Below are 27,538 nucleotides of genomic sequence, written 5' to 3'. Positions count from 1 at the left end.
TTGGTAACATATTACATTCAACTTTATAGTATAGAATATTGTTTTCATTGTCTGTTATAGTAGGCCTAATTTGAAAACAGAAAACGAAGCTCACCAACTATCTATTAAAATAAGCCATACTTTGTATATGTAGTACAATATGTACACTTATTATTTGCTACACGTGAGGGCATTATGGCTGGCGATTGATGGAAACCAATGGCCAAAGGTGTTTTTATTAAAGACACCCATTTTTTTTCCCTATAAAAATGACATAGAATTATAGAAAAATAAAAAGTATTGACTCTGAAGTTGCTGTTTTATTTTCAATAAATATAACGGTTGGGCTTCTTTTAATCTTCTTTTATGACGCTTCATTAGTGATGACAACTGCTTTGGTTTAAGGACCTTCTTTTTGGTGTGTTCTTTCTTCATTGACATTATTTGTGGTGCTATCTTTAGTGACGTCTTTTTTTATGATGATTCTTACTGCGATGACTCCTGCCTTTTTGTGGATGATGATGATGATGATGATGTTTATGAAAAGGTTTTTGGGGATGAGACTTTTGTTTGTGTTTCTTTTCACTCTTTGCTTTCTCTTTTTTCTTTTCTTTTTTCTTTGACTTATCACTTGACTTATCACTTGACTTATCACTCGACTTATCACTTGACTTATCACTTGACTTATCTTTCTTACAGAGCCGTTTTTTCGGACGTTTCTTTTTCTGGGGTGATTTTTTTATCGGGTGGTGCATCAGTGGGATGATAGCTATCGGCATAGCTGGTGTCGCAGGGAATGTGGTCACCACTGTGACTTCTTTTGCTGTTAGAGGAGACATAGATGTAGCCGGTAAAGACGTATCCACGTTTTCAACTGGTATGTCTGTTGACACGACACCGACCACCTCGTCATGGCAGCTTCGAACGTCACAGTAACTCCACACTCTGTTGACTTTAGTCGTGTAACACCAGGGCCGAGAACGTCGAAGTCCGTCGGGGTTTCGACACATGTTGTGGTCACCGAGCCCGTCCACGGATGACCTTTCTTGACTAGCTGCCCAGGATCTGCTGTAGTTGACCAATGTATGGTTTTGGGGGTAACTTTCCGTCCATTTTTGACATGTGTGACCTTCCTGCGTGTAGTCCAGTGGGCCTCTGTAATCACGTAGGTCCGGATACTGGCTTTCTTCACATTGACCTAGAGTTAATAACATGCTATATGAATAGATGAATAGTTAGAAAGCACATACAAGAAATCTTATTTCAATTTATCTATGCATACCTATACGATTATTTATTGATAGTATCAATATAAGGACATCAAGATCCAACACAAGGCTTAGACTTAACTCCTAAGATTTACTCTTCCTAGATCTATAATCTAGACGTAAATCTATATTAGATGACGTTTCAATAAACTTTAAATTGATTTATCCCAAAATCTCGGTACACTACGGCTGACTACGCCGTGTATTTTTGTTAAAACTATTATTGAATATTTCTAATGATAGGCCTTTAAATCTAGATCTAGATTGAGAAGACGATTTTAATTTTTTTCCCCTCAAAATTAATTTATTATATGAATAAATAATACCTTACATTCCGAAATTATCGAATATAATTAATGTTCAGGAAAAAAAATTATCTTTACAAAATCGATGTTGGCTAATTTTTTTAAGTCTACTACTTAAGCCAAATTTACATTTCTTTCTTTATTTAGTTTGAAAAATTATAACGATCAAACAAGAGTGTTCCCCCTGTCGCCAACGCGCTAGTAATTCATTTCTGACCAATAGGGTAAACATCAACCGTTACATTCTAGGAAAATCGTTAGTCATTTTGGAGATCAGCGGTCAGCGTCCAGGCTGGTTCCAGGCTCCATGAAGTTGTGACTCGAATAGAGGTATTGTAAACAAATATGTACAGTTACGTTTCCATATACCTTTTAAAACACATCATATATCAAAAGCTGCCTTTTTATAGTTATCTTCTGTAAGTAAAAATATCCAATATCACGTGTCTTTGTTGAAGCGGTCAGGCATGTTGCGTTCTGTAGTTATTCACTTACGTGTAGTCAGGGTTTCACAAATGAATGGGTGTCTGAAGTCTTCGCCATTGTCACCGGAGTCGGCCCACTCACCCTGCCACTGGAACTCTCTAGTCGTTTCGTTCCTGACCAATATGACGGATGTCAACTGACCTGGGTGCCCACTCGACCAGTCAGTGAAATCAGACATCGTCTGGAAGACTGTCTCGTTAACGTACCACACCATGCTGTCGTTAACCTACGAGTGCAATGGAAACACAAAGGTTGAAATAGATACAATGTTTACAAAAGGAAAAGATCGTTTCTCGAGATGTATAATGCTATATATTTCGTATGTTATACTTTTCACATCACGTATATAATATGAAACACTGTTTTCTAATTACTGTTTTAAAAAATGGCCGACTTATATACAAAATAAATATATAACGTATTATGTAAAATATTTATTTAGTAATACACATTTTTTCCTAACATTTTGTTAGATAAAAAAAATGTGTAAATGTGTAAAAATAAACTGAATAATAACTTTCCTTAGTAATATAGTTTACCCTGTTTCGTTTTACTATTAATAGTAAATAGTTGTAAAAAATTGTGTATTTTTAAGAAAAACTGCTTGCAGAGCTAATTAAAAATGTTTAAATTTTCTTTTTCAGAATAGAAAAAAAAAGTAGCAATTGTATTAGAACTTAGAAAAATCAAAATTATCATGATATCGAATTTTTATTATCTTCTCTAGTGATATCTAAACGTGACGGACGGACGGACAGACCACACAAATCTTACAGCGGTTATTCCCTTTTCGGGGGCCGCTAAAATTTGGCAGGTCAAAATAATGTTGTATTAAAAATTTGGTATTGTATCCACGTGGTCTTATTCAATACACGTATAAATGTACCAGTCAGTTCCTAAACTCGTATTTTCAAATGAAGTGCCCGAATAAATTTTAGTCCTTTCTAAATCTCCAGATGTCATTCTATGTCCATCCAGTGATTTATGTCCTGACAAGTTTGGCTCAACATCACGACATTCGAAATCTATTTGTTTTTTTTTGACAGTTGAAATGTTTTACAAGCATGCACACTGTAAAAAAAAAAAGCACAAACACGCTTGTTAAAATAACATTGAACATAAAAAGAAGTTTTGTACACTGATTTTCCGAATTTTAAATCAGCTGACGTAACAAGAAGTGTATCATAGAAAGTAAAATTCGCAACATTACTACACTATTTTAATTCGTATTAACCAAAAAACTGAAGAGTTACATTGTGAGTCATCCTTTAGGGACAACTCGTGACGGACTCAAGAATAACTGGACATCTTTGCCTCTGATATGTGAAGCAGTGGTCATCGACATTGACTCCCGCGAATACAATGCCCTAGACCAGTGGTCAGTAAACTTCTTATCCAAAAGGACCAGACTTATTTCCGGCTTTTACTAGATTACAATGTCGAGCTGACCCTTCTTGAAACTGTTTTAATATAACTAATTAGAACTTAGTTTCATACTTTCATAAAGAGAATCTATATATATAATTCATTTCTTCCTTCAACAGTTTGGACGAGAAGCAAGAAGTAAAGGAAAGATTACTCTTTTATTTCTGCGGATAGAGTTATCCCATGAACTTTACGAGCCTTGCGTTTAGCGAAGTCATACAGTATATCATGAACATTTTATTTTCTGCATAGATCACGCTCAATAGCAAGGATAACCCAAATGTTTCAATCTATCTACGAGAATTCTTGACCTCGAGTAATTATTCATTAGTTTGAGGCGCGAGAAGCTTCTTTCACTAGATTCCAGAATTAAGGATATTGCATAATGCCGTTTTAATCGCGCGTTGGATTGGCGTTCTCCATATGGAATGATACCCCAAAATGAAGATTTGTATGAGTTTTCAAAAGATTTTAATAATTTCCAGATATTTCCAGGACCTTTTCGTATATTTTGCAATTTCATTAGATTTCCAGGACCTTATAAATTATAAAATGGATTAATTTAATAATTTATACACCACGAATTAGCGCGGGTCCTATGAAAGTGCGGGGCCCACTCTCGGTCGCATAGGTTGCAGTGGCCTAAGGCCGGCCCTGCAAAATAGCGGATTATGCCGCCGGTCAATTAGTCTATACACCAAATTATCTTCGTCGCTAAAGAGTTTGGACGAGAAGAAGAAGTAAAGGAAAGATCACTCTTTTATTTCTGCAATTTTTTTTTAATTTTTCAAAAGATTTTAATAATTTCCGGATATTTCCAGGACTTTTTCGTATATTTTGCAATTTCATGAGATTTCAAGAAGCTCCTGGTAAATCAGAAGGCTGAGAGAATTCTGTTATAAGTTATAAAATGGTTTAATTTAATAATTTACACCTAGAATTAGCGCGGGTCTTTTGAAAGCGCGGGGCACACTGCGGTCACATAGGGGCCTAAGGCCGGCCATGCAAAATTACGGCGTATTCTATGCTGTGGTCGACTAGTATGTTCTAAATCGTTAGCTCTGCATACTGCGCACTCTTCTCAAGAAGAAATACTTTTCTTTCAGTACTTAAACTCAAAACTCAAACTCCATGTTTCCTCTCGGTACCCAACGAATATATATTAATGTATGCAATATATATTAAATACATTAAATGGGAATGGAAAAGAGTTTTAGCTCCAAATGGAGTGGATAATCTTAACCAATGATCCTGTCATTGTGTAAATTTCTTCAGGAAATGCGCACAGAGTACTTTCTGGTGAATAATGCAATGATTGGTTAGTATTTTGTGTTTCATTTTGTTTTGAATATCGACAAACACTTTTTGCACCCATCATACTTTTCATTTGTCTGTTTCAAATTGAAATGTCTTTTAATGGAATTTAATGTTTTTCAAAGCACTCAATAACAATGCTTGTTATATCTACTCATCACGTTTGTCCAGACATAGGATTGGACACACCTACTTCACGCATTCCTTTGTGCTGAAGAAAGAGGAGCCCCCACGTTGTGAGTACTGTGACTCTCGCCTCACGGTGGATCATATCCTCGTTGATTGCCCCAGATACCAGGATGTTAGGGAAAAATTTGTTAGAGCGCACAACTTAAAAACACTGTTCAATAGTGTCGACCCAGGGAAGATACTGGACTTTGTCCGGGAGGTGGGGTTGACTACGAAGATCTGATCTGTGAAATTGTGACCCTATAATATTTACATAAGATTTTTAGTAATTATTTAAATTTTTACTACCTTTACTATTTTAACTGTGAAAAGACCTTAACTGTATGGAATTTAGCTCTTGTAAAGGAGAGTCATCCTTGGAGGATTACGTGCACGACATGGCCTAAATTGTGCCGATGTGCCAAATACTCAAACTCAATAATCTTAAAAGTACTTCTTTGTGGTCTTTAGTGGAGATAACTCACGCAAAAATCGTTTGCACCTCCCCCGCGCGGTCGTTTGCCTGTTCACCCGAGCGACCAAATAATAGTAAACAATAAGTTCATTTAAAAAGATGTACCTAATTGTTGACCAACGACTACACATACTATAGATACTTTCTAGAAACGCACCTCTTTTCTGTAGGCATGAGTTTATTTACTGGTTACTGATAATGCAAGCAAATAAATAATATTCCGTGTCTGCACTAATAATTTAGTGAAAGAGCCACAGCCAATGAGTCAAAGAGCCGCATTTTGCGACCACTACCCTAGACCGCACGATATGGACAGATGGTGACCAAGAAAGCTACAGACAGCGAAAAAGCATTGGCGTCAGCTCTGAACGAAAAGCGTGTGGGGCCAGTAAATAACTGGTTTCTTATTCACCAAAGCAAACGCCACTTACGCTTCTGTATTGACAGTAATGCTTTGAGAAAAGGGCTTTATAGTCACATGAGAGAGTATCCTATAAGATGAACCATTGTCTACGACTGAAGGAGGCAACAGAGTAACCTTGCTATTATTATGTAATTACTACAAAAAATGCGTAGGACCACATTAAGTTACCTTCTTTCCAGCTGTACGCCAAATTTTAACATTGTGAAACTTTTCGTTGGACAATTTTGTTATAAATTTGTGTTCTCCCTTGCTGTTGATAATCAGAAGATGTGCTCCCTTTGATTGGCAAACACGGTTACCCTCTGTAAATTGCACTGAGGGCTGAGTCATGAAAAGGTAACAGGATTTCTGGTGTTTGATCCAACCTTCTCGACAAACTGCAGACAAGGAAACACAATGAAGCTCAGGAACGTAACAAGGACTCAAGGCAATGTCAACCTGATCGATTTCTTCCTAAGCTCAAATCGCTACTGCCATGTGTTCTCCCCCCCCCCCCACACACACCAATGAGATTTGAGAGTGTTGGGAAGCATCTGAGTATATTAATTCAATTTTAATTGCAACTGGATTAAGTTGTGAGTACCTGAAATCTGTTGCGGTGAACTCCGCTATGCAGTACCTGGATTCAGTTGGGGTTACCTGGACTCAGTTGTGGGGTAACTGGGCCTCAGTTGTGAGATACCTGGCCTCAGTTATGGGGTACCTGGACTCAGTTGTGAGGTACCTGAAAGCTGTTTGCGTGGCTTTGTATATCATGTCGGGTCTTTCTCTTTAGTAACTGTCGCGTAGTATAGACAAGTGTCTATTTCTTTCTCCTAACTCTGTTTTTAGCGGCCCCCGTAAGGGGAAAAAGCCGCTATTAGGTTTGTGCAAAATGTCCGTCTATCCGTCTGTCCGTCTGTCACACTCAGATCTCGAAAACTAGAAGAGATATGAAAAATATTATTTCATCATTAAATCCGGCTTGAAAAGTTTAGGTGCAACGACTACTTTTGGTTTTCTAAAAGCAAACCGTTTAATTTATAAAATTAATTATGCAAGCGATTTTTTCATAAAAATACACCAATTCTAAAACAATTACGTAAATGTAAGGCAGGCAATGTTACAATATGCTAACAAAGATGGACAGTTTCTGTGTATTTTCAGTATCACTAAGTCAAATATATTTTTAAAATGTACAGGAAATGTTTACAACAAATACAAATAATAGTTAAAGACGTTTTTTCTGGTCAACTAGCTGCTAAAATTAAAAGAAAACATTTCTGTTTGTTTATAAAGGCTAATAATGCACTTTGTATGTAAATATCACGCACATTTTTTTAAATGGACTTTTTATGCAGCGATTTTCGTGCAGTAGCGTAACGTCGCAACATGATCAGGTGCTAAACCAATTCCTTAAACTTTTTTAAAAAATCAGATTTTATTTATTTTTTGTTTAGTGCCCCCATCCGAATAAAAGAAGCTTATTTTTGTGCGTTTTGTCTGTTGGTCGGTCTGTCCGTCACGATTAGATTTAAAAAACTAGAACTCTAAAAGCTATTGAAAATCTGATTTACCCTTTAATGTTCCTCCCATAACATCTCAATAGTTTTAAGTATCTAAAATTGATTGTTCCGGATTTTTTTGTGCAAAACTAATCAACGCCAACAAATGTTTGTTTGCTCTTCTAACTTATATTACATTCAATTTCCGTGCTTAAACGTTGCAAAAACACATTATCAATAATATGTTGTTCCGTTTTTTATGTAAATAGCATATTAATGCTAAATCATAATCTCTATACTGACTTATATTTCATTAAGTGTAAAAATGTTCCGGATATTGTTTTATAAAACATGAATTATGCCTAATGATTGTTTGAAATCGCATAAGGCTTTTAAAAAAAGTAATTTACTAGAATTGATTACTGAAAATTACTTTTTAGACATTTAATTTTCTTGTAAAACATAACATAGAAGTTTTGTAATCGATAAAGAAAGTTCCGGATTTTGTTTCTTACAAATCGTCGCCAGAAATTTCCGAATTTATTTAAAAATCTACTAACGCCAAATAATTGTTTGAACTCCCTCTTCTAATTAATAAACAAATAATCTTCTCATTTACGAAATAATGTTTTTACGGATTTTTATGAAAAATATTTTAACTCACTACTCTCTTACAGTACATTTAACTTTCTACCTAAAACATTAAAAAATCTAATTATCGTTAATATTATGTTCCGATTTTTAAGGAAAACAGAATCCAAACACCAAAGTAAGGTATGAAAATCTCTCCACGTGGCTGTAGTACATCTAATTTTGATACGAATCTTGTTTTTATTTCCTCTACTGGTAGTACGTGTACGGGTCGAGAGTGTCTTGTATTTTTTTTTTGTTTTGAATTGTTTTGCTACGTCACAAAGTCCAGTGACATCTATCGGTCATTCTTTTTGTCATGAGGCAGTTCACCCTCTGAGTTTGGTTGTAGCGGACGGTGTGTTGGCCCGTAAAACGTTATTTGTCTGTACCTGTTTCTCGGACTTATTATTCAGTTGGATTCTTGGGACCCCTGTTTAGGGTGAGTTATTCGTTTGTGATATCTATTATTGTATGCTGTATGAGGTTGTCACTATTTCTATTTTTAGTGTAGAAGTTGAGAGTATTGTGGTTATTTCGTTTATAGGGTGTCAGTGTTGAAGTTGTGGGCGTCGCTTGCCAGTGTCATTGTCAAATTGGCGATTATCTGAAGTCTAACTTTACTATTACCGAGGTTGGCAGTTTTGTGACGCCCGTCGGTTAGAGTCTGGTGGACCATAAAACCAGGGGGACAAGTGATAACAGTAGCAAAGGTGCTTAAATTAATTATTGTATAATATCTTTATATATACCTATTATATATATATATATATATATATATTGTCTATTTATCATCCTCATTGTACATACACATATATGTTTCATACAATTAAATTCATTTATTTTTGTTGTTATTTAAACTATTCACCTAGTTGTTTACTGTATGTACGACTGTGTGTGAGTGATGCTCTTGTCAGGTTGAACCCCGGGACCTTAGTAGTATACAGCTAGTTAAAAACGCAAATAAATCCTAAACCTGACAGTAACCATTCATGACTTTTATTAGTTAACTATTGAATTATTAGTTCTCTATTCTTATGCTTTTACAAATCTATATGTTTAATTTTTAAAGATATTTTAAAAGTCTACGTAAAATATACACACCTTTACATTGGTTAGAGGTTCTAAATGTATTAGTCTTGCTTTGTACCTACCATTCAATGAATCACTGTGTCTCTTATTACAGCCATACATTTCTCTTAATTGTGCTATGTCCATATTACTTAGTCCCGCCCGTTGACCAATGGACAGTCCATGTGCCTCTCCTAAACCAGTGACCTGGACATGGAAGACAGCTCAATGATTGTTTGATATTTAAATATGTCTATAATCGCTGCATTCAACTAAGACAAACGAGCGTCATCCAAATGTGAAAATAATGTAATTTTTATTCACTACTTTCTCTACACTACTATAACCTAGTCTTTTGTGTTGTTGTTAGGCTAAAAATATTAATCTCTAACTTGGTTTTGTTAAAGATACATATAATATATAATCTTTTTTTCTAAAATGCTTTGAAGTTACCTTTATTCTTGACACAAGGTTCACCTTCTAAAATACCTTTCATGTGACTCTTTTCCAAGAGAAATCCCAACTACCTGTATTGTAGGTTGTCCATTTCTGGAGAAGGCGAATCTACTATAGTGCATCAGGCTCTGGTAGTCATATGCGTGTTGTAGTGATGTGGTCAAATCATCACTGACCATGTCAAAGTCTTTCTGGTATTGGTCAATGACGTTCTCGTACCATACATTGATATAGCTGTCTCTGTCTGGACGTGACTGGAATAGAATAACGAGCAAAGCTTTGGTTGTCGTCTGAGGCTTAGTGAACACAAACATGAAATAGAAACAAGAGATAACTATACAATCTTCCATGTTTATAAACTTTTCCCTAGCAGATTGGTTATCGGGTTGGCTTGAGAAGCCTGAAAAGGCTTTAGCCTACAAGTTCGAATTCAGGTCGTTCCCTTTATATATATATATATATATATATATATATATATATATATATATATATATATATATATATATATATATATATACACATTTAAAAAGCGATCACCCAGATACCCCGTTCTTTCTCCCCCTACTCCTTCCAAACTGGTCAAGAGAAGTCATTTCAGCTTGATCCGAGGTTGGGTGTGGGAGAAATAACGTGGACTAACTTTTGTCCAGACAGACAGAGGGAGTTGTAATAAAATAAAACCTGAGGGATGTTGTATACACCTCTATATCACGGTCTCGGCTATGAATGTAAACTATCGGTCTCGGCTATGAATGTAAACTATCGGTCTCGGCTATGAATGTAAACTATCGGTCTCGGCTATGAATGTAAACTATCGGTCTCGGCTATGAATGTAAACTATCGGTCTCGGCTATGAATGTAAACTATCATAATTCTCCAGTGATATTTATTTATGAAATAGTCAAAACATTTGATCTTTTTTTAACCTTTTTATGTGGAATGTATACTATATATACTATATACACTAGAGTACAGTGAACAAAAAGTTTAGCATAAAACTTCTTGTACTAAAACGGCATGCGCCTAAACATAGCGTACCATGACTTATTTACAAACTATGAAGGACTTTTCTACTACCTATGTATGACTACTAACTAATTATAACTTTTTAAAGATATGATCAATTGACCTCTGTATAACTTATATATGAAGATGTATGACCTTGTTTTTAATGATTTAACTGTATGGAATTTAGCTCTTGTAAAGGAGAGTAATCCTTGTAGCATTACGGGCACGACATGGCCTAAATTGTGCCGATGTGCCAAAAACTCAAAACTCAAAAACTCTGCTTTTGGCATATGGGATACTGGTGATCTAAAAGGTGGTCGACGTAACAGAGGTGCCCCACGGAAACGCTTTAAAGACCAGCTTAGGCGCCAACTTGCCTTAGCTGACATTGAAGAGAGCACCTGGCTGCATGCGGCTTCAGAACGAGACAGCTGGTGTCACTCACTAAGGCCGCTGGATAAACATTTGAGACCAAAAGAAAATTCGCTGCCGAGGACAGACGCAGACGGCGAAAAGAAAATCTTAGTCGACCACCGGCGGACAATTTTTATGCTTGCCCTGGAGGTGGCAAAATATGTAGGCTGCGTAGCCACGAAAAATACTACATTCCTCATCAATCTTTGGACTCGAAGACAAGCCTTATTATGACCTATCTATAATGTATGTATTGCCTGTATATAACCTATGAATGACCTCTCTACAATTTATGTATTGCCTGTCTGTAACCTATGAATGACCTCTCTACAATTTATGTATTGCCTGTCTGTAGCTATGAATGATCTATCTACAATTTATGTATTGCCTGTCTATAACCTATGAATGACCTATCTACAATTTATGTATTGCCTGTCTATAACCTATGAATGATCTATCTACAATGTATGTATTGCCTGTCTGTAACCTATGAATGATCTATCTACAATTTATGTATTGCCTGTCTGTAACCTATGAATGATCTATCTACAATGTATGTATTGCCTGTCTATAACCTATGAATGATCTATCTACAATTTATGTATTGGCTGTCTATAACCTATGAATGATCTATCTACAATTTATGTATTGCCTGTCTATAACCTATGAATGATCTATCTACAATTTATGTATTGCCTGTCTATAACCTATGAATGACCTATCTACAATGTATGTATTGCCTGTCTGTAACCTATGAATGACCTATCTACAATGTATGTAGTGCCTGTCTGTAACCTATGAATGACCTATCTACAATGTATGTAGTGCCTGTCTGTAACCTATGAATGACCTATCTACAATGTATGTAGTGCCTGTCTGTAACCTATGAATGACCTATCTACAATGTATGTAGTGCCTGTCTGTAACCTATGAATGACCTATCTACAATGTATGTAGTGCCTGTCTGTAACCTATGAATGACCTATCTACAATGTATGTAGTGCCTGTCTGTAACCTATGAATGACCTATCTACAATGTATGTAGTGCCTGTCTGTAACCTATGAATGACCTATCTACAATGTATGTAGTGCCTGTCTGTAACCTATGAATGACCTATCTACAATGTATGTAGTGCCTGTCTGTAACCTATGAATGACCTATCTACTCTTTACCTGCTCGTGCCAAATGCCTAGTGCGTGTAGTATCTCGTGTGAGGCGGTGCCTAAATTCTCACAGCCGACCCCAATGCTGGTTACCTGCTTTCCTCCAACACGACCGATTTTAGACCAGCATCTGAAATATCAACATACTGTAGGAAGTGACATTCATATTACAGTGGTCAGTGCTGAGCTCTAAGGAAACCTACAGTAAGGTAAGGAAATACTTCTCGTGACCAGACAAAATAGCGCCGACAATAGTGCCAATATTTTGGTTTTCATTTTTTTTTCTTTCCCATTAACATTGCATTTAACATTTCAGATATCGTTAAGAATGAATATAAATCTATACTATAAAGTAGAATGTGAGGTGTATGTATGTTACTTATAGACATCAAAACCGCTTGACCAATCTTGATAAAACTTGGCAGGAATGTTTCTTAGGTACCAACTTAGACCTTAGTGTATGTATTGTAGCCCTAAAACAAACTTAAGACCCTAAAAACAAAAGTTGTCTGACTCTATTACAGCTATAGTATTTTATGGATCTAGGCCATGTCTACAATGTTGACATAGAAAAGATCGAAAGGATTTAGACCTAGATCTAATTTTTAGAAATACACTTTGCGCAGATAGTTTTTTTACTTTGATACATGAAAATACAAAAGAAGATCCATTGATTTTATTATATAATAAAATTAACCTTCGATTTTGTGTTTCAAAAGTATTTTTTGAATTAATTAGTTCGTTATATCTGTGACTGCAGATTTCCTGACAAACATTCTTTCATTAGACAATACCGTAATGAATCACTTACTAAAAATTAATTTGTTTAATTGTTTACTTTATAATCCCATCCCTAGATATAAAACTCTAATTCAACTCTAAGATGATAAAACTTCTCTTAGCACAGATAGTTTTATACTTTAACACATGAACATACTAATTATAGTCCATTCATTTCATATTTTGATCAAATAAACATTCAAATTTGGTTTTCTAAAGCATTTTTAATAGACTGCATTCGTTTACGAATTCATTCATGAATCGCATACAAAAAATTATTTCGTTTAATTGTTCACTTTATAATCCCATTCATTTAACACAGCTATCGCTCTTTGCCTTTTTAATAGATGAAAGGATCATTAGCTAAGTTTAACATACATCTAAATCCAATCCACTACATTAGTAAACACAAACTTAGACCCGCAGGCCGCGGGTAATGCCAGGCTAGTTAATTAATAAAAAGCAAAAATAAATAATTTAAATTTACTATTTACTCATCAACTGTCGTACGCATCCGCATGAAATTTCGTACACAGATTCCTTTGACCTCCTAGATCTAGATGCTCTTTGAGAACGATTTCTAAAAGAATTCCAACCTTGGGACCACTATTCGCGAAAAACCACAAGCTCTCTATCAAACCTTTGTATTTTTTTTTGGGATGTCCCCAAAAAGCCGCAGTCTACTCATGACGCATTTTAAAAATATCACAAAAAATAGGTCAACCTGTATATTATTTTTTTCCCAAAGTGAATTAATTTTCAAAGAAAACCAAAGAAGGGGGTGTTCTGTCTTTACCTGTCTCTCTACTCACCCGTCTTTACCTGTCTCTCTACTCACCCGTCTTTACCTGTCTATCTTCTCACCCGTCTTTACCTGTCTGTCTTCTCACCCGTCTTTACCTGACTGTCTCTCTACTCACACGTCTTTACCTGACTGTCTCTCTACTCACCCGTCTTTACCTGACTGTCTCTCTACTCACCCGTCTTTATCTGTCTCTCTACTCACCCGTCTTTACCTGTCTCTCCACTCACCCGTCTTTACCTGTCTCTCTACCCACCCGTCTTTACCTGTCTCTCTACTCACCCGTCTTTACCTGTCTGTCTACTCACCCGTCTTTACCTGTCTGTCTACTCACCCGTCTTTACCTGTCTCTCTACTCACCCGTCTTTACCTGTCTCTCTACTCACCCGTCTTTACCTGTCTCTCCACTCACCCGTCTTTACCTGTCTCTCTACTCACCCGTCTTTACCTGTCTCTCCACTCACCCGTCTTTACCTGTCTCTCTACTCACCCGTCTTTACCTGTCTCTCCACTCACCCGTCTTTACCTGTCTCTCTACCCACCCGTCTTTACCTGTCTCTCCACTCACCCGTCTTTACCTGTCTCTCTACTCACCCGTCTTTACCTGTCTCTCTACCCACCCGTCTTTACCTGTCTCTCCACTCACCCGTCTTTACCTGTCTCTCTACCCACCCGTCTTTACCTGTCTCTCTACTCACCCGTCTTTACCTGTCTCTCCACTCACCCGTCTTTACCTGTCTCTCTACCCACCCGTCTTTACCTGTCTGTCTACTCACCCGTCCTCACTGACAAAAAGAATAAAATCCAAGTCCCGACGCTTTCTTTCTTTGAATGTTAGACAAGTTTGTCCTTCTATGTGCTTCATGGCTCTCAGAAGAATGTGTTCCGCATTCTCGCCTATCAATGATACAAATAATAAAATGTATACAAATTTGGGCAAGTAACCTCCAGTCTGTTCGTAAGTTAATATTCACTTTCAATTATTCAGACAATTTTAAGGGAGACATTGATATTGTATACGCGTGTATCGTTATAAAGTAGCTTGTTCATTGATATTCATTGATTCATTGATATTGTATATGCGTGTATAGTAATGAGGTAACTCTCATAGTCAGAACTGCACAGACTCGTACAAAAAGACAATTTGTGCTTATTTTACTACCATCCAATCTAAATCAATAGCGAGAAAGAAATACGCTTTGTGGTTTCTACGTACTGTGAAAAACTTGCGAATTTATTTAACAATTAAAATATAACACATTATCATAGTCTCGATCCTAGCATAGGAAAGAAGGCGCTAAAAATAATAATATGACATCTCTATATTTGATATACATAACGCATGGGAACAAATCAACGGGTGTAGCCGTGTGTACTGCTAGTATATAGATATATTATATACTACATTATATCTAATATACATACTAGCTGGATATAACCCGCTGCTTGCCTGCCTTAGTTTCGGTATTTCAGATCTACAGGATTGGATTTAGATCTATAAATGTCAAACATGGAGAATGTTCTCTTGTTTTTGCCACGAAAACAGAGTATGAAAATGGGTCTATTCTAGACCTACATACGCCTTACTTAGTGCTTTATGTTATAAATTTTTGTTTGTTTTGTTTTACATGTTTCGGATGTTCCTTCAGAGTTCAAGATAGTTACTTCCTAGTCCAAACCTCCCGCAGAACGACGGGGGATGGGAGCGGGCAGGGTTTGAACCCGGGACTATCGATAAATCCAAACGACAGTTCAGCGCGCAAACTGCACGACCAGGCAGCCATCCTGTATCCTGCAACCATGTATTATAGATATACATATGTGTGTGTGCTGCTAGTATATATATATTTATATACACTTATATACAGAGAGTGAAGCAGAGAGAGACAGAGAGAGAGATAGGCCTATAGATATAGATAGATAGATAAATATTTAGAATCTGACATTTAAAAAAAAAAAAGAAAGCTTACTAATGTCCTCGTTCATTTCATAAAAAACCACACCGTTATCCCAGAGTCTTTTCCGGTCTTGTATTAGAGCTCTTCTATGACGTGCGGTGTGTTTCTCTGAATAAATTATCTTGCTCAGCTTGTCGTCAAGGACAATGTCTCCCTAAGATGACGTAGGTGTAATTCTTGGTCAACACGAACAATAAATCTTACGATATTGTAACAAAAAATTATATTTTAAAGATTTTCTTTTAAAAGCAAGGGTGATTTGTAAAAAAAAAAAAAAAGAGCACATCCTATACTCTTAAAGCGAGCAATTCTTGTGTGTGTGTGTGTATATATATATATATATATATATATATATATATATATCATGGGCGTAACCAGTGGGGGTTGGGGTTTAACCTCCCCCCAGAAATGAAAATACCCCCTTGCGGGGGGGGGGGGATTAGTGACTGATTTTTTGCTTTGATTTTATTTTTTTAGGTGAGATTTTAAAACTAAACCATCTCTTCCCCCCAGAGCAGCCAAGGGGGGTTTGAGTTTAAAACCCCCTACCAGGGAGTCAAATCCCCATCTTCTATAAAACAAAATAAATAAACAAAAAAAAAATGCAAACGAAAATCCCCAAATTCCAAGAGCATAGCTAAGGGTGATTTTTATTTTAAATCCCCTTCGAAATTCACGATAAAACCCCCTCTTCAATATAAGACTATCCATACACCAGATTCAATGAGCGTATCCAAAAGGGTTTTGTGTTTAAAACTCCCCTCCAGTGGGGTTTAGAGCTAAAAACAACCTCTTCAATATAAAAAAAACAAATTACACACTCAAAATTCTATGAGCGTAGCCAAAGGATTTTTGAGTTTAAACCCCTCTTCACTGGGATTTGAAGCTAAAAACAACCTCTTCAATATAAAAAAATAGCAAATTACACACTCAAAATTCTATGAGCGTAGCCAAGCCAAAAGGTGTTTTGAGTTTAAACCCCCTCCTCCAGAGGGCTTTTTTTTTAAGTTTAAAAGCCCTCCTGATGGTTTTGAGTTTAAATACTCTCATAAAGAGAGTTTTGGGGTTAAAAACCTCTCTCTTCAATTTTATTCTAAAGCAAACTACAGTCATCAAATTCTATGACCGTAGCTAATGAGGTTTTGAATTAAAAAAAAACAACAAAAAAACACAGATTTTTTAGTTTAAAACCCATAAAATGATTTTGACGATAAAACTTCCCTTTTTGATATAAAATCTAAAGCAAACTACATTCACCTAATTCCAATAGCTAGCAATAGAGGTTACCAATTTCTGCCAGTGGCTGGGCTACATTAATAAAGTGCAGTGAATAGTCATCTGCCGAAATTGAAAAAGACTAAATGTGGCTCAACAAAGATGGCTAAGACGGATTTTAGGAATCAGTTATAGAGATCGAGTCTCAGTCAAGGAAATCCTATACCGAACTGGGAGTCGACTCCTTAGTAAGGTTGTGACAGAGCGTCGCATGAGGTTTGCGGGACATGTTCTCCGACAAAATGAATTACACATAATAGAGTTGCGATGATATGGAGGCCATTACGAGGAAAGCGCAAACAGGGACATCCTAGTACAACTTGGCGCTACACTTTCAAGGATGTCCTCAGAGCAGGTGGGAAGAGGCTTCAGACATTGCCAACGACAGATTTTTGTGGAATCAGCTTGCAGCCCAATGCACTGAACGACGCGGGAGGGTCTAAGTCAGTAAGAATAGTAGATAAGGTTTTTAAACTAAAGCTTTTTAATAGCAGGATAATGCACTGCAGATACCTCACAATATGCATTTTTTTTTTTTGCTTTTACTACTGGAAATATTGCTTGTCGGTAAAGCCAGGGAGTCTACAATTTTTCACTCAATCATTAACCTTGTATGATAATAATAAACCTGTATATCATTTTATATACATTTTATATAATTAGTTGCCTGCCTTTTTAACTCTCTACCTGTCAGTGCTTTTGTGCAAATGTGGGTCCAAAAACTAAAACCCCCCTAGACACACTTAAACGGACATCATTTAACCCCGCTTGTCACAAGCACAAGGCAGTATCACTTGGTAAAAAAAAAAAAAAATATGCGAGATTCATTCAGCATTAAGATCTTGTATAGTGTATACACTATTAAGTCCGGGCCTGAGTTTACTAACTTACAGAATTTTGAAAGCCGATTTGTTAAAAACTAACAGCCTCGATAAAATGAACAGAAATGTTACCTACTTGAAAAAAGACGGAGCCCCCTGTACCTGTTGGTCTTTCATCTTGACTGACACACAGAGAAGGTGGGCAGAGACCTAGAGAGTGGAAACCAAACAGAGAATATCTTACTTTGATACTTAGTTACTTTGATACTCAGTTAATTAATACTCAGTTACTTTGATACTCAGATCCTTTGGTACTAATTTACATTGATACTCGGTTACTTTAAAACTCAGTTACTTGGGAACACAGTTACTTGGATACTCAGTTTAAGCTCTGTGTGTTACTTTGGTGCTCAGTTACTTTGATACTCAGTTCCTTTGGTACTAATTTACTTTGATACTCGGTTACTTTGAAACTCAGTTACTTGGGAACACTTGGGAAGACTCGGTTTAAACTCAGTTACATTGGTACTCAGTTACTTTAATACTCAGGGACTTTTTTGTTTCCAGATAATTGCGGTGCTCCGACTATACGAAATATGTTTACTTAAAACAGGAGAACAGTTGAGAGAATGAGACTGAAAGAGAGAGCATTCAAAAAAGAGAAAGCAGAAAAAAGAGGATACAAAAAGTGATAGAGAGCAAAGAGAGAGAGAGAGAGAACTAAAAAAAAAAAGAGAGAGAAACAAAAAGAGCGTGCAAAGATAGAAAGATTGATAGAGAGCCAAAAAAATAGAAACAGAGTAAAGAGAGAGCAAAACGAAACAGAGAGAGAGAGAGAGAGGGGGGGGATTAAAGAGAGAGAAAGAGCAAGTTATGAAAGGGATTCTTCTTCGAATCCGAAGATTAAATATGTTCAGTTCTTCACATGGTCACGCAGAGCTGGTACTTATTTATTTCGTCATAACTAATGCAGACTATATTTTGTAATATGCTGTATGTTCTTGTATATGTTCTGTTATCCTATACTCTTAAGCGAGCAATTCTTGTATGTATGTATATATATTTATATATATAATATATATATATCCTATACTCTTAAGCGAGCAATTCTTGTATGTATGTATATATATTTATATATATATATATATATATATATATATATATATATATATATATATATATATATATAAATTTTATTTCAAAAACGGCTCTAACGATTTTCTTTAAAATTTCACGGTATGTGCATAATAGTGAGAAAAAAATTCTCAACTCATTGGCCACATTGGGAAAACTCGAGATCGACCGTTATATCGGTTTGAAAATGCCTCATTATCGAAAAATTAATTTTGGCTAGAATGTTTTATGAATGAAAATTTTCCATGACGTAAATGGGAAAAACGCTGCTTACGTCACTAAGCTTACCGCAGTACACTAAAATATTTCTTTGCAAACAATAACGAGTTTTAAAGAATCAATAGGTCTAATTAAACATTTGCGCACCATCTTACTGTAGATTGATTTATTATTTGAACTATGAAAGAAAAGTAATGAAATTAAATGTGCCGATGTATGATTAGTTATTGTGTTTTAAGTGCTTAATAAATTGTTTACACTTTAATTGTGTAGAGCGGTGTAGATACCTTTTACTTTGTTGTTTATTTTGCTGCTGACCTCCAGCTGTCTCGTTCTGAGGTTGCATGCAACCATGTGCTCTCTTCTATGTCAGCTAAGTCAAGTTTGCGCCATAAGCTGGTGTTTTAAGCGTTTCGGTTTTACGTCGACCACTTTTTAGCTCACCAAAAAAAGATGCCTTTGGCATGCGTTCGTCTGAGATTCGTCTCCCATACAGGATACTGCTCTGTCCAGCGTAACTTTCGGACTTAAAGAATTCCCTCTATACAAAGGCCGCGGATACACATTTGAGACCAAAATAAAATTTGCTGCCTAGGACAGACGCAGACGCTAAAAGAAAATCTTAATCGAGCACCGCGGACAATGGTTATGCTTGCCTTGGATGTGGCAAGATATGTAGGTCACAGCTGCAATCCTCATTAATTTTCGGACTCTAAGACAAGCCTTATTATTATTATTATTTTGCTGGTGAATTATTACCATGTGTTCATGCTTCAGTGTCTACTGTCCTGTACCAAAACAAGGGAAATGGTCATAACACAGCTTCTCTACGCCTTACTTGATCACACTAAACATGATATCCATCTAGCGGTCAACGAGTTTGCGTACGCTGCAGTCTCTTTTGGTTTAACTATAAACCTCGGTAAAAAGCTTGGTGTTAGGGCGTGTTGACGGAAAGCCCAGGAGAGTTCTGAATGGAGGGATGTGTAAAAGCAGGTCATAGCACCACTGGAATGGATGGATGGCAAAAGCTGGTATGAACTTCTTATAGTCCGACAGTCAGGCTTGGGCAGGGCACGTATCCCGTATGGGTAACGAGCATATTATTCGGCGTAACAGAGGTGCCCTATGGAAACGTTTCTTGAGAAAACTAATGCAATGATTTAAGTCTAATAAGAAAAAATGAACCATTTTACTTTGTCACTAAGTGCATGTTTTACCCTATAACGTAGAGAAGTTACACTGCAAAGACTTTCTCCAAGCCAATACTAGTAAGCCTACGCAAAAGATGGATTGCAAAACTTTAAGACGGACTTGAGCTGTAGTTTGTCTAGACTGTAGGAGGACTTAAAAGACTTTAAATTTAATCGACATGTTCAATTAGGCCTACAATTAGAACTAACAGAACACTAAAACAACTCTTCAGTAGTCTTTATCCGATCGTTCATTTTCGTAATTACAAGAATATTCCCAAAATGACTTCGGGTATATAACCTTCCGAAATTATTTAACAGAGCGAGGTTCGGCCACCTGGTACAAAAATGTTCTCAAAATGACTTCGGGTATATATCCTTCCTTAACAAATTATTCATTCGAGCGAGGCTCGGTCACCTGATATTATTCTTAATCCTGTTAAATTCTATATGCTGTTCCATTCTAATAGAGATTTTTACAATACTCTAAACTACATTGAACGTCGCTGTTTCCAACTAATTAATTAAAGAATTGAACATTAATTTTAACCCTCTCAATACATAGTAGTTTATCTATATCATCTCTCCGTTATTTCTGCTAGGTAGCTGCCCTCGTTCGTTTGTTTGTACACGTTATTTCTGCTAGGTAGCTACCCTTGTTCGTCTGTTTGTACACGTTATTTCTGCTAGGTAGCTACCCTTGTTCGTTTGTTTGTACACATTATTTCTGCTAGGTATCTGCCCTTGTTCGTTCGTTTGTACACATTATTTCTGCTAGGTAGCTGCCCTTGTTCGTTCGTTTGTACACGTTATTTCTGCTAGGCTTGTTCGTTTGTTTGTACACGTTATTTCTGCTAGGAAGTTACCCTTGTTCGTTCGTTTGTACACGTTATTTCTGCTAGGAAGTTACCCTTATTCGTTCGTTTGTACACGTTATTTCTGCTAGGAAGTTACCCTTATTCGTTCGTTTGTACACGTTATTTCTGCTAGGTAGCTGCCCTTGTTCGTTCGTTTGTACACGTTATTTCTGCTAGGTAGCTGCCCTTGTTCGTTTGTTTGTACACGTTATTTCTGCTAGGTATCTGCCCTTGTTCGTTCGTTTGTACACGTTATTTCTGCTAGGCTTGTTCGTTTGTTTGTACACGTTATTTCTGCTAGGAAGTTACCCTTGTTAGTTCGTTTGTACACGTTTTTTCTGCTAGGTAGCTGCCCTTGTTCGTTTGTTTGTACACGTTATTTCTTCCACACCCAATCTCGGATCAAGCTGAAATTTCGCACAATTATTTCTTGTACGTGATAACACGTGGATACATAAAAAAGCCAACCAATTAGTTAATTGACTATTGGTAATAAATTACTTTGTTTTGGTATCTCAAACAAGGGAAATAAATAATTCTTGACTGAAGTAGTGGTATAAGTTGAACTAGTCACATTTCCAAAGGAAAATAATAGTACTTGACTGAAGTGGTGTTATAAGCTTAATAAGGGGTTGGTGAAGAGCCCATATCTCATCCTGGCCACGGGATAAAAGCCTTTCCCGGGTCACATGGTTCATAGAAGGGATGCGGTCATCTCGAACCATAAAGGACATCTGATTCAGGGGATGCTCCACAAGGGCAGGTTTCGCTCCTACCGACTTTAAGCTTCCGGAACATATGTTGTGTCCGGTTCTGAGTTGAAAAATTATGCGTTGGATCTAATACAACAAAATGATTATCATGATAGTTTTTCATACATGTATGAAAATATCCAATATTTTCTGTTATATTCTAAATATATTATATTTGATATGTTCCGTTATATTCTACTAGCTGGATATGATCCGCGGCCTGTGGACCTTAGTTTGGATATTACCGATCTAGTGGAATGGATTTAGATCTATAATATATGTCAAACATATGGCGAATGTTCACTTATCAATTTAAAAAAAATTTTGTCTCTAAAATGAAAGTAGAGTATGAAAATGGGTTTACCAGTTTAGCCGAAATAATGATATCAAATATTAAATATAAAATACGGCTTTACCCGATTTGTTTAAAATTTTCTTCCTTTAATATAGATATATTTACGTTTTTTTTTTTTAATTTGAAGGGCCTTCCGGTTGTGGGAGGGACATTAAACATACACTACGGTCTCCGACATGATCTAAGAAACATTTATTCCAAGCATTATCAAGAATGATCAAACGGTTTTGATTTCTATGCGGGACATACATACATACACCTTACTTTCTAATTTATATATTATAGCCGAATACTACCCGCGGGCTGCGGGCTGGGTCTACTCGATTTGTCTAAACGTTTAACTCTTAAATGGAGATAACTTTATGTATTTCATTAATTTTAGCCTCCCCCCCCCTCCGGTTGTGTGAGGACATTCAAGATACACTACGATCTCTGCCATGGCCTAAGGAACAATTATGGCAAGTTTTATCAAGATTGGTCAAACGGTTTTTGATTAATATGCTGGATATTAGATTATTAGATATGTATTACTATGCTCTGTTAGATTCTATTTATACTTTTATGTCATAGTTTACTGTGCTCTATAGAATGAAAGGTGGTCAAACCTCTATTGATCTCTGTAAAATCACGCTCAGTTCCGCTACTAATATCTAGTTGATAAACTTCTAAAACATTTTCTCCTTGAGAAACGATTCGACCTTCAGGAAAAGCTGTTACATTATGAAAGACAATCGTTGCTATGACAGCGCTCCTAATAACTGTTTGGAATATGCCCATCTCCTTCATTTTATCTGAAAAAAAAAGTATAAATCTGTAAAACACTTACTTTTATTTTTTGAACAATTTTATAAGCTTGCAAACTTTTCGAGGGTTCTAGAAGCTGGAAAGATATTTGAAAACAGTGCTAATGATTATCTTTAAAAATGTGATAGATGTGTATATCTTTATGAAAAATATATAACAACCAACAAAATGAAATTTCTGGTTTGATCGTTATAATCTTTTAAAATAAAATCATCCTAAAATTTGACTTAAATCTTTTTTTATTTTGAAAACGCTTTCAGCGGGAATACCCACACTCGACTCAAATGTCTCTTTGCCTTCGGTAAAGACTGAAATATATTTCAGCTGAGCATACAAGTTACATTATACAACAGCAACTTAGAAACAAACAACCAAAATATAAAAAAAAAATACTTAAAAACAACAACAATAAAACTTTGATTAAGTGTATCCATTAGTTTGGATCAGTCTTGTTATTAAATTTGTAATATACCTAGACTAAAAATAATAACTCTGTGCGATTAGAAATATTGGTTTTGTTTAGTGCAATTTCATGCTTTTAGCTTTCTCAATACTCTATGATCCTGTCATTTGTCTGGACCAGTTGGGAAGGTGTGGTGGAGAAAGAATCGTTTTTTTAATGTATTTATTGAAATAAAGGTGAATGACCTGAATCTGAACTTCTGGACTAAAGCCTTCTCATACTTCTCAAGCCAACTTGGTAACTACTCTGCAAACGAAGAGCGTATGAACATGGAAGATTGTATAGTTATATATTGTTTCTATGACATTCTATGTCATGGTTGTGTTCACTAAGCTTCAGATTACGACCTATAAAGGGGACTAATTCAGCTTATACCACTACTTCAGTCAAGTACAATTTTTCCCTTTTTGAGATACCTAACAAAATAAGTAATTAGGCCTACCAATGTTTAATTATGTAATAAGTTAATTTTTTTAAATTGATTCTTGTGTTGTCAAGTAATAGAAAATATTTTGTCAGGTAATAGAAAATATTTTGTGCAAAATTTCAGCTTGATCCGAGATTAGGGTGTGGGATTAGTAACGTGTAAAAACTTTTGACCAGAGAGAAAGTCACAAAGACAGAGTGACAAAGCGATAAAGAAAGTTAACTAAAATTACAATGTTCTCTGATTACGAAGACATCATAGGAAGAATATCATTCAAAGGTACTTCTGCAGAACTGCCACATAGAAAATCTCTCAGACTATATTGGACCCTGACAGCGCCTGACTATTCGGAACACATTTTAAAGAAGAATTTAACTCTCGACAAGAATGCGTGATTGAGAGCTTAAGTATGCTTGAACTTGGCTTGGCTACTTATGTAGGGGGCTCGAGGTTCGACACCCGACTCCAGCAGAGTTGTGTTTACTAAGCGCCTAAAGACAGCACGGAAAGCATTCTCCCATATACCCCTTCCCCCCACAAATGAGACTGGAACATAGCGCTCTGAGCATGCTAGTAGGGTTGAAAGTAGCGCTTTATAAAAGCTATACTTTTTTAAGAAGAATGTATTGTATTGGCGTCTGAAAATTAAGGAAGAGTGCACTAATTCATGGGTCTACGAAGACCAAACTGTGATATACAAATTTGGTCAATCTAGCGCAGTCAAAGCATACGCTTACAAAACTACGACACAAATAAAACTTTAATGTTAATACATGTCTACATAGTGTTGAAGCAAATCTTTTCTTTTGACAACTGCGGCGTGGATTCAAAAAAGCACTCCGCGTAAACAAAAGACCATCTCATGCGCCTATTAGAGCTGCTCAAGCCTAAAGACCATCTCATGCGCCTATTAATGCTGCTCAAGCCTAAAGACCATCTCATGCGCCTGTTTGTGCTGCTTAAGCCTAAAGACCATCTCATGCACCTGTTTGTGCTGCTCAAGCCTAAAGACCATCTCATGCACATGTTTGTGCTGCTCAAGCCTAAAGACCATCTCATGCACCTGTTTGTGCTGCTCAAGCCTAAAGACCATCTCATGCACCTGTTTGTGCTGCTCAAGCCTAAAGACCATCTCATGCGCCTGTTTGTGCTGCTCAAGCCTAAAGACCATCTCATGCGCCTGTTTGTGCTGCTCAAGCCTAAAGACCATCTCATGCACCTGTTTGTGCTGCTCAAGCCTAAAGACCATCTCATGCACCTGTTTGTGCTGCTCAAGCCTAAAGACCATCTCATGCGCCTGTTTGTGCTGCTCAAGCCTAAAGACCATCTCATGCACCTGTTTGTGCTGCTCAAGCCTAAAGACCATCTCATGAACCTGTTTGTGCTGCTCAAGCCTAAAGACCATCTCATGCACCTGTTTGTGCTGCTCAAGCCTAAAGACCATCTCATGCGCCTGTTTGTGCTGCTCAAGCCTAAAGACCATCTCATGCACCTGTTTGTGCTGCTCAAGCCTAAAGACCATCTTATGCACCTGTTTGTGCTGCTCAAGCCTAAAGACCATCTCATGCGCCTGTTTGTGCTGCTCAAGCCTAAAGACCATCTCATGCGCCTGTTTGTGCTGCTCAAGCCTAAAGACCATCTCATGCGCCTGTTTGTGCTGCTCAAGCCTAAAGACCATCTCATGCACCTGTTTGTGCTGCTCAAGCCTAAAGACCATCTCATGCGCCTGTTTGTGCTGCTCAAGCCTAAAGACCATCTGATGCGCCTGTTTGTGCTGCTCAAGCCTAAAGCAGAGCAGTTGGCAGTTAAAAGCTTCCGAAAGAAACTAAAGAGCTCTTATAAATGCCGCGGGAAATGAAATGAAATGCAAGAAACATTTCCTGCTAAATATATTTACATATATTAAGGCCTCTAGTGAATTTGAACCCTCGTCACACGAATGTAACTGACGATGTAGATTTGACCCCATTCAACTAATTTTTGGTTTTATAAACTTTGTGTTACATAAAAAGAGAGCGCATTCTCCTATATTTCTATATACCTAATAAAATATTTCCTGATAACAAACAAAAACGTTATTAAAGTTTAATCAGAACAGGGGAGTGAAACAAATAAGCAAAATGAATAATTACATCGGAACGTAGAAAATAATTACGGAGAGAAAGAGTTAAGTTTAATTGTGTAATAAAATAAATGTATACCCGTATGTTTGATTGTTGATATTATGACCTTCCCAGGGGCGTAGCAGGGGTAGGGGTGTCGGAATTTAGTACTGATTTTTTGCTTGATTTTGTTTATTTTAGGTGAGATTTTAATACTAAACCATAACTTGTTCCTACCAGGAGGTTTAGCAGTTAAATCCCCCTCTTCTATAAAACAATACAAAAAAATGCAAACGACAATCCACAAATTCCAAGAACACAGCTAAGGAAAATTTTGATTTTAAACCCCCCTCCATAATTTACGATAAACCCCCTCTTCAATACCAAAAAGCAAATTACGTAGCCATAAGGGTTTTGAGTGTAAACCCCCTTCAGCGGGATTTGAAGCTAAAAAATATCTCTTCAATATAAAAAAAAGCAAATTACGCACTCAAAGTTCTATGAGTGTAGTCAAAGGGGGTTTTGAAGTTAACCCCCACCCCTTGCATTGGGGTTTGAAGCTAACAAATACCTCTTCAATATAAAAAAAAAAGCAAATTACGCACTCAAAATGCTAAGAGCGTTTAAATCCCTCAGAGGGGTTTGATGCTAAAAAAAAACCTCTTCAAAATTAAAAAAAAAAAAAAATTACACACTAAAATTCTTTGAACGTAGTCATGGCAATGGGGGTTTTGAATTTACCCCCCCCCCCCCGCAGATGGCGTTTTTTAAAGTTTAAAATCCCCTCCAGATGGTTTTGAGTTTAAAATCCCCCTACAGAGAGTTTTGAGGTGGAAAACCTCTCTCTTCAATATTATTCTAAAGCAAACTACAGTCACCGAATTCTATGACCGTAGCTAAATGGGGTTTAGAATTAAAATTTTTTTTTTAGTTTAAACCCCCCCCCCCCAACATATGATTTTGACTATTGTAGGCCTACAGTAAACTTCTTCCAAAAGAATGAAGGGTCAGAATGTAATAAAGATTAATTATGTACACACAAACACACATACATACACACACACACATATATTTTATTTTCCGCCCGGGGGGGGGGCTGAGAGGGGGCGAACCCCCCCCCCCCCGTAAATAAAATGTGGCCACGCCCATGCCTTCCCAGATTGTTCTTTTTTGTTTTTAAAAATAGGTCTGAAGTTTGTATATTTACGTATGAATATTTAACATTTAAAAAATACACAGTTTAATAAATAGTTCTTGTTGAACCGCAATTTCTATACACAGTATCATTAGCTTTGTTTTCATTTATTTTTTAAAATGCAAAATGCAATTCAGAGTTTCCCAAATCACATCATCAATGAAGTTCATGTTTATACATATTGTTGTTTGGTGTGCCTCAAAAAGAACGTTTAAATCAATTATAAAAAGCAACTTACCTGTCACACTCTATCGTGGAAAAGTTCATCCTCAACTTTTTCATCGTCAAATAATTTAACACTTGAAAGGAGTCTACTCTGACTATTTAGAA

At 36.5% G+C, this 27,538-nt stretch overlaps 1 protein-coding gene across 1 annotated transcript; it reads right to left on the bottom strand.

Annotated features, from left to right (window-relative positions):
- Positions 1 to 27,538, bottom strand: LOC106075680 (uncharacterized). The gene is made up of 11 exons (XM_056007356.1): positions 27,447 to 27,538; positions 22,823 to 23,008; positions 17,844 to 17,917; positions 15,624 to 15,765; positions 14,430 to 14,550; positions 12,081 to 12,201; positions 9,557 to 9,739; positions 9,113 to 9,236; positions 6,013 to 6,221; positions 2,048 to 2,264; positions 1 to 1,177 (listed from the first exon to the last, which is right to left on the bottom strand). The coding sequence occupies exons 2-11, from the start codon at positions 23,001 to 23,003 to the stop codon at positions 438 to 440; spliced, it is 2,112 nt and encodes a 703-aa protein (XP_055863331.1). The 5' UTR covers positions 23,004 to 23,008; positions 27,447 to 27,538; the 3' UTR covers positions 1 to 437.

The sequence above is a fragment of the Biomphalaria glabrata genome, chromosome 13, assembly GCF_947242115.1.
Source record: "Biomphalaria glabrata chromosome 13, xgBioGlab47.1, whole genome shotgun sequence".
Classification (NCBI taxonomy): Eukaryota; Metazoa; Mollusca; class Gastropoda; family Planorbidae; genus Biomphalaria; species Biomphalaria glabrata.
Note: the sequence above shows the minus strand (reverse complement) of the source record. Positions and strands in the feature narration are given on the sequence as shown.

Bases quoted from the DNA above. Each gene is read 5' to 3' on its own strand.
- LOC106075680 (XM_056007356.1), bottom strand. From the start codon at position 23,003: ATGAAGGAGATGGGCATATTCCAAACAGTTATTAGGAGCGCTGTCATA. The intron at 9,740-12,080 runs GTAAAGAGTAGA...ATTCTATTCCAG, and splicing joins TAGGCATTTGGCACGAGCAG to TCACGTCCAGACAGAGACAG. The intron at 9,237-9,556 runs GTAGTTGGGATT...TTCCATGTCCAG, and splicing joins ATGGACAACCTACAATACAG to GTCACTGGTTTAGGAGAGGC.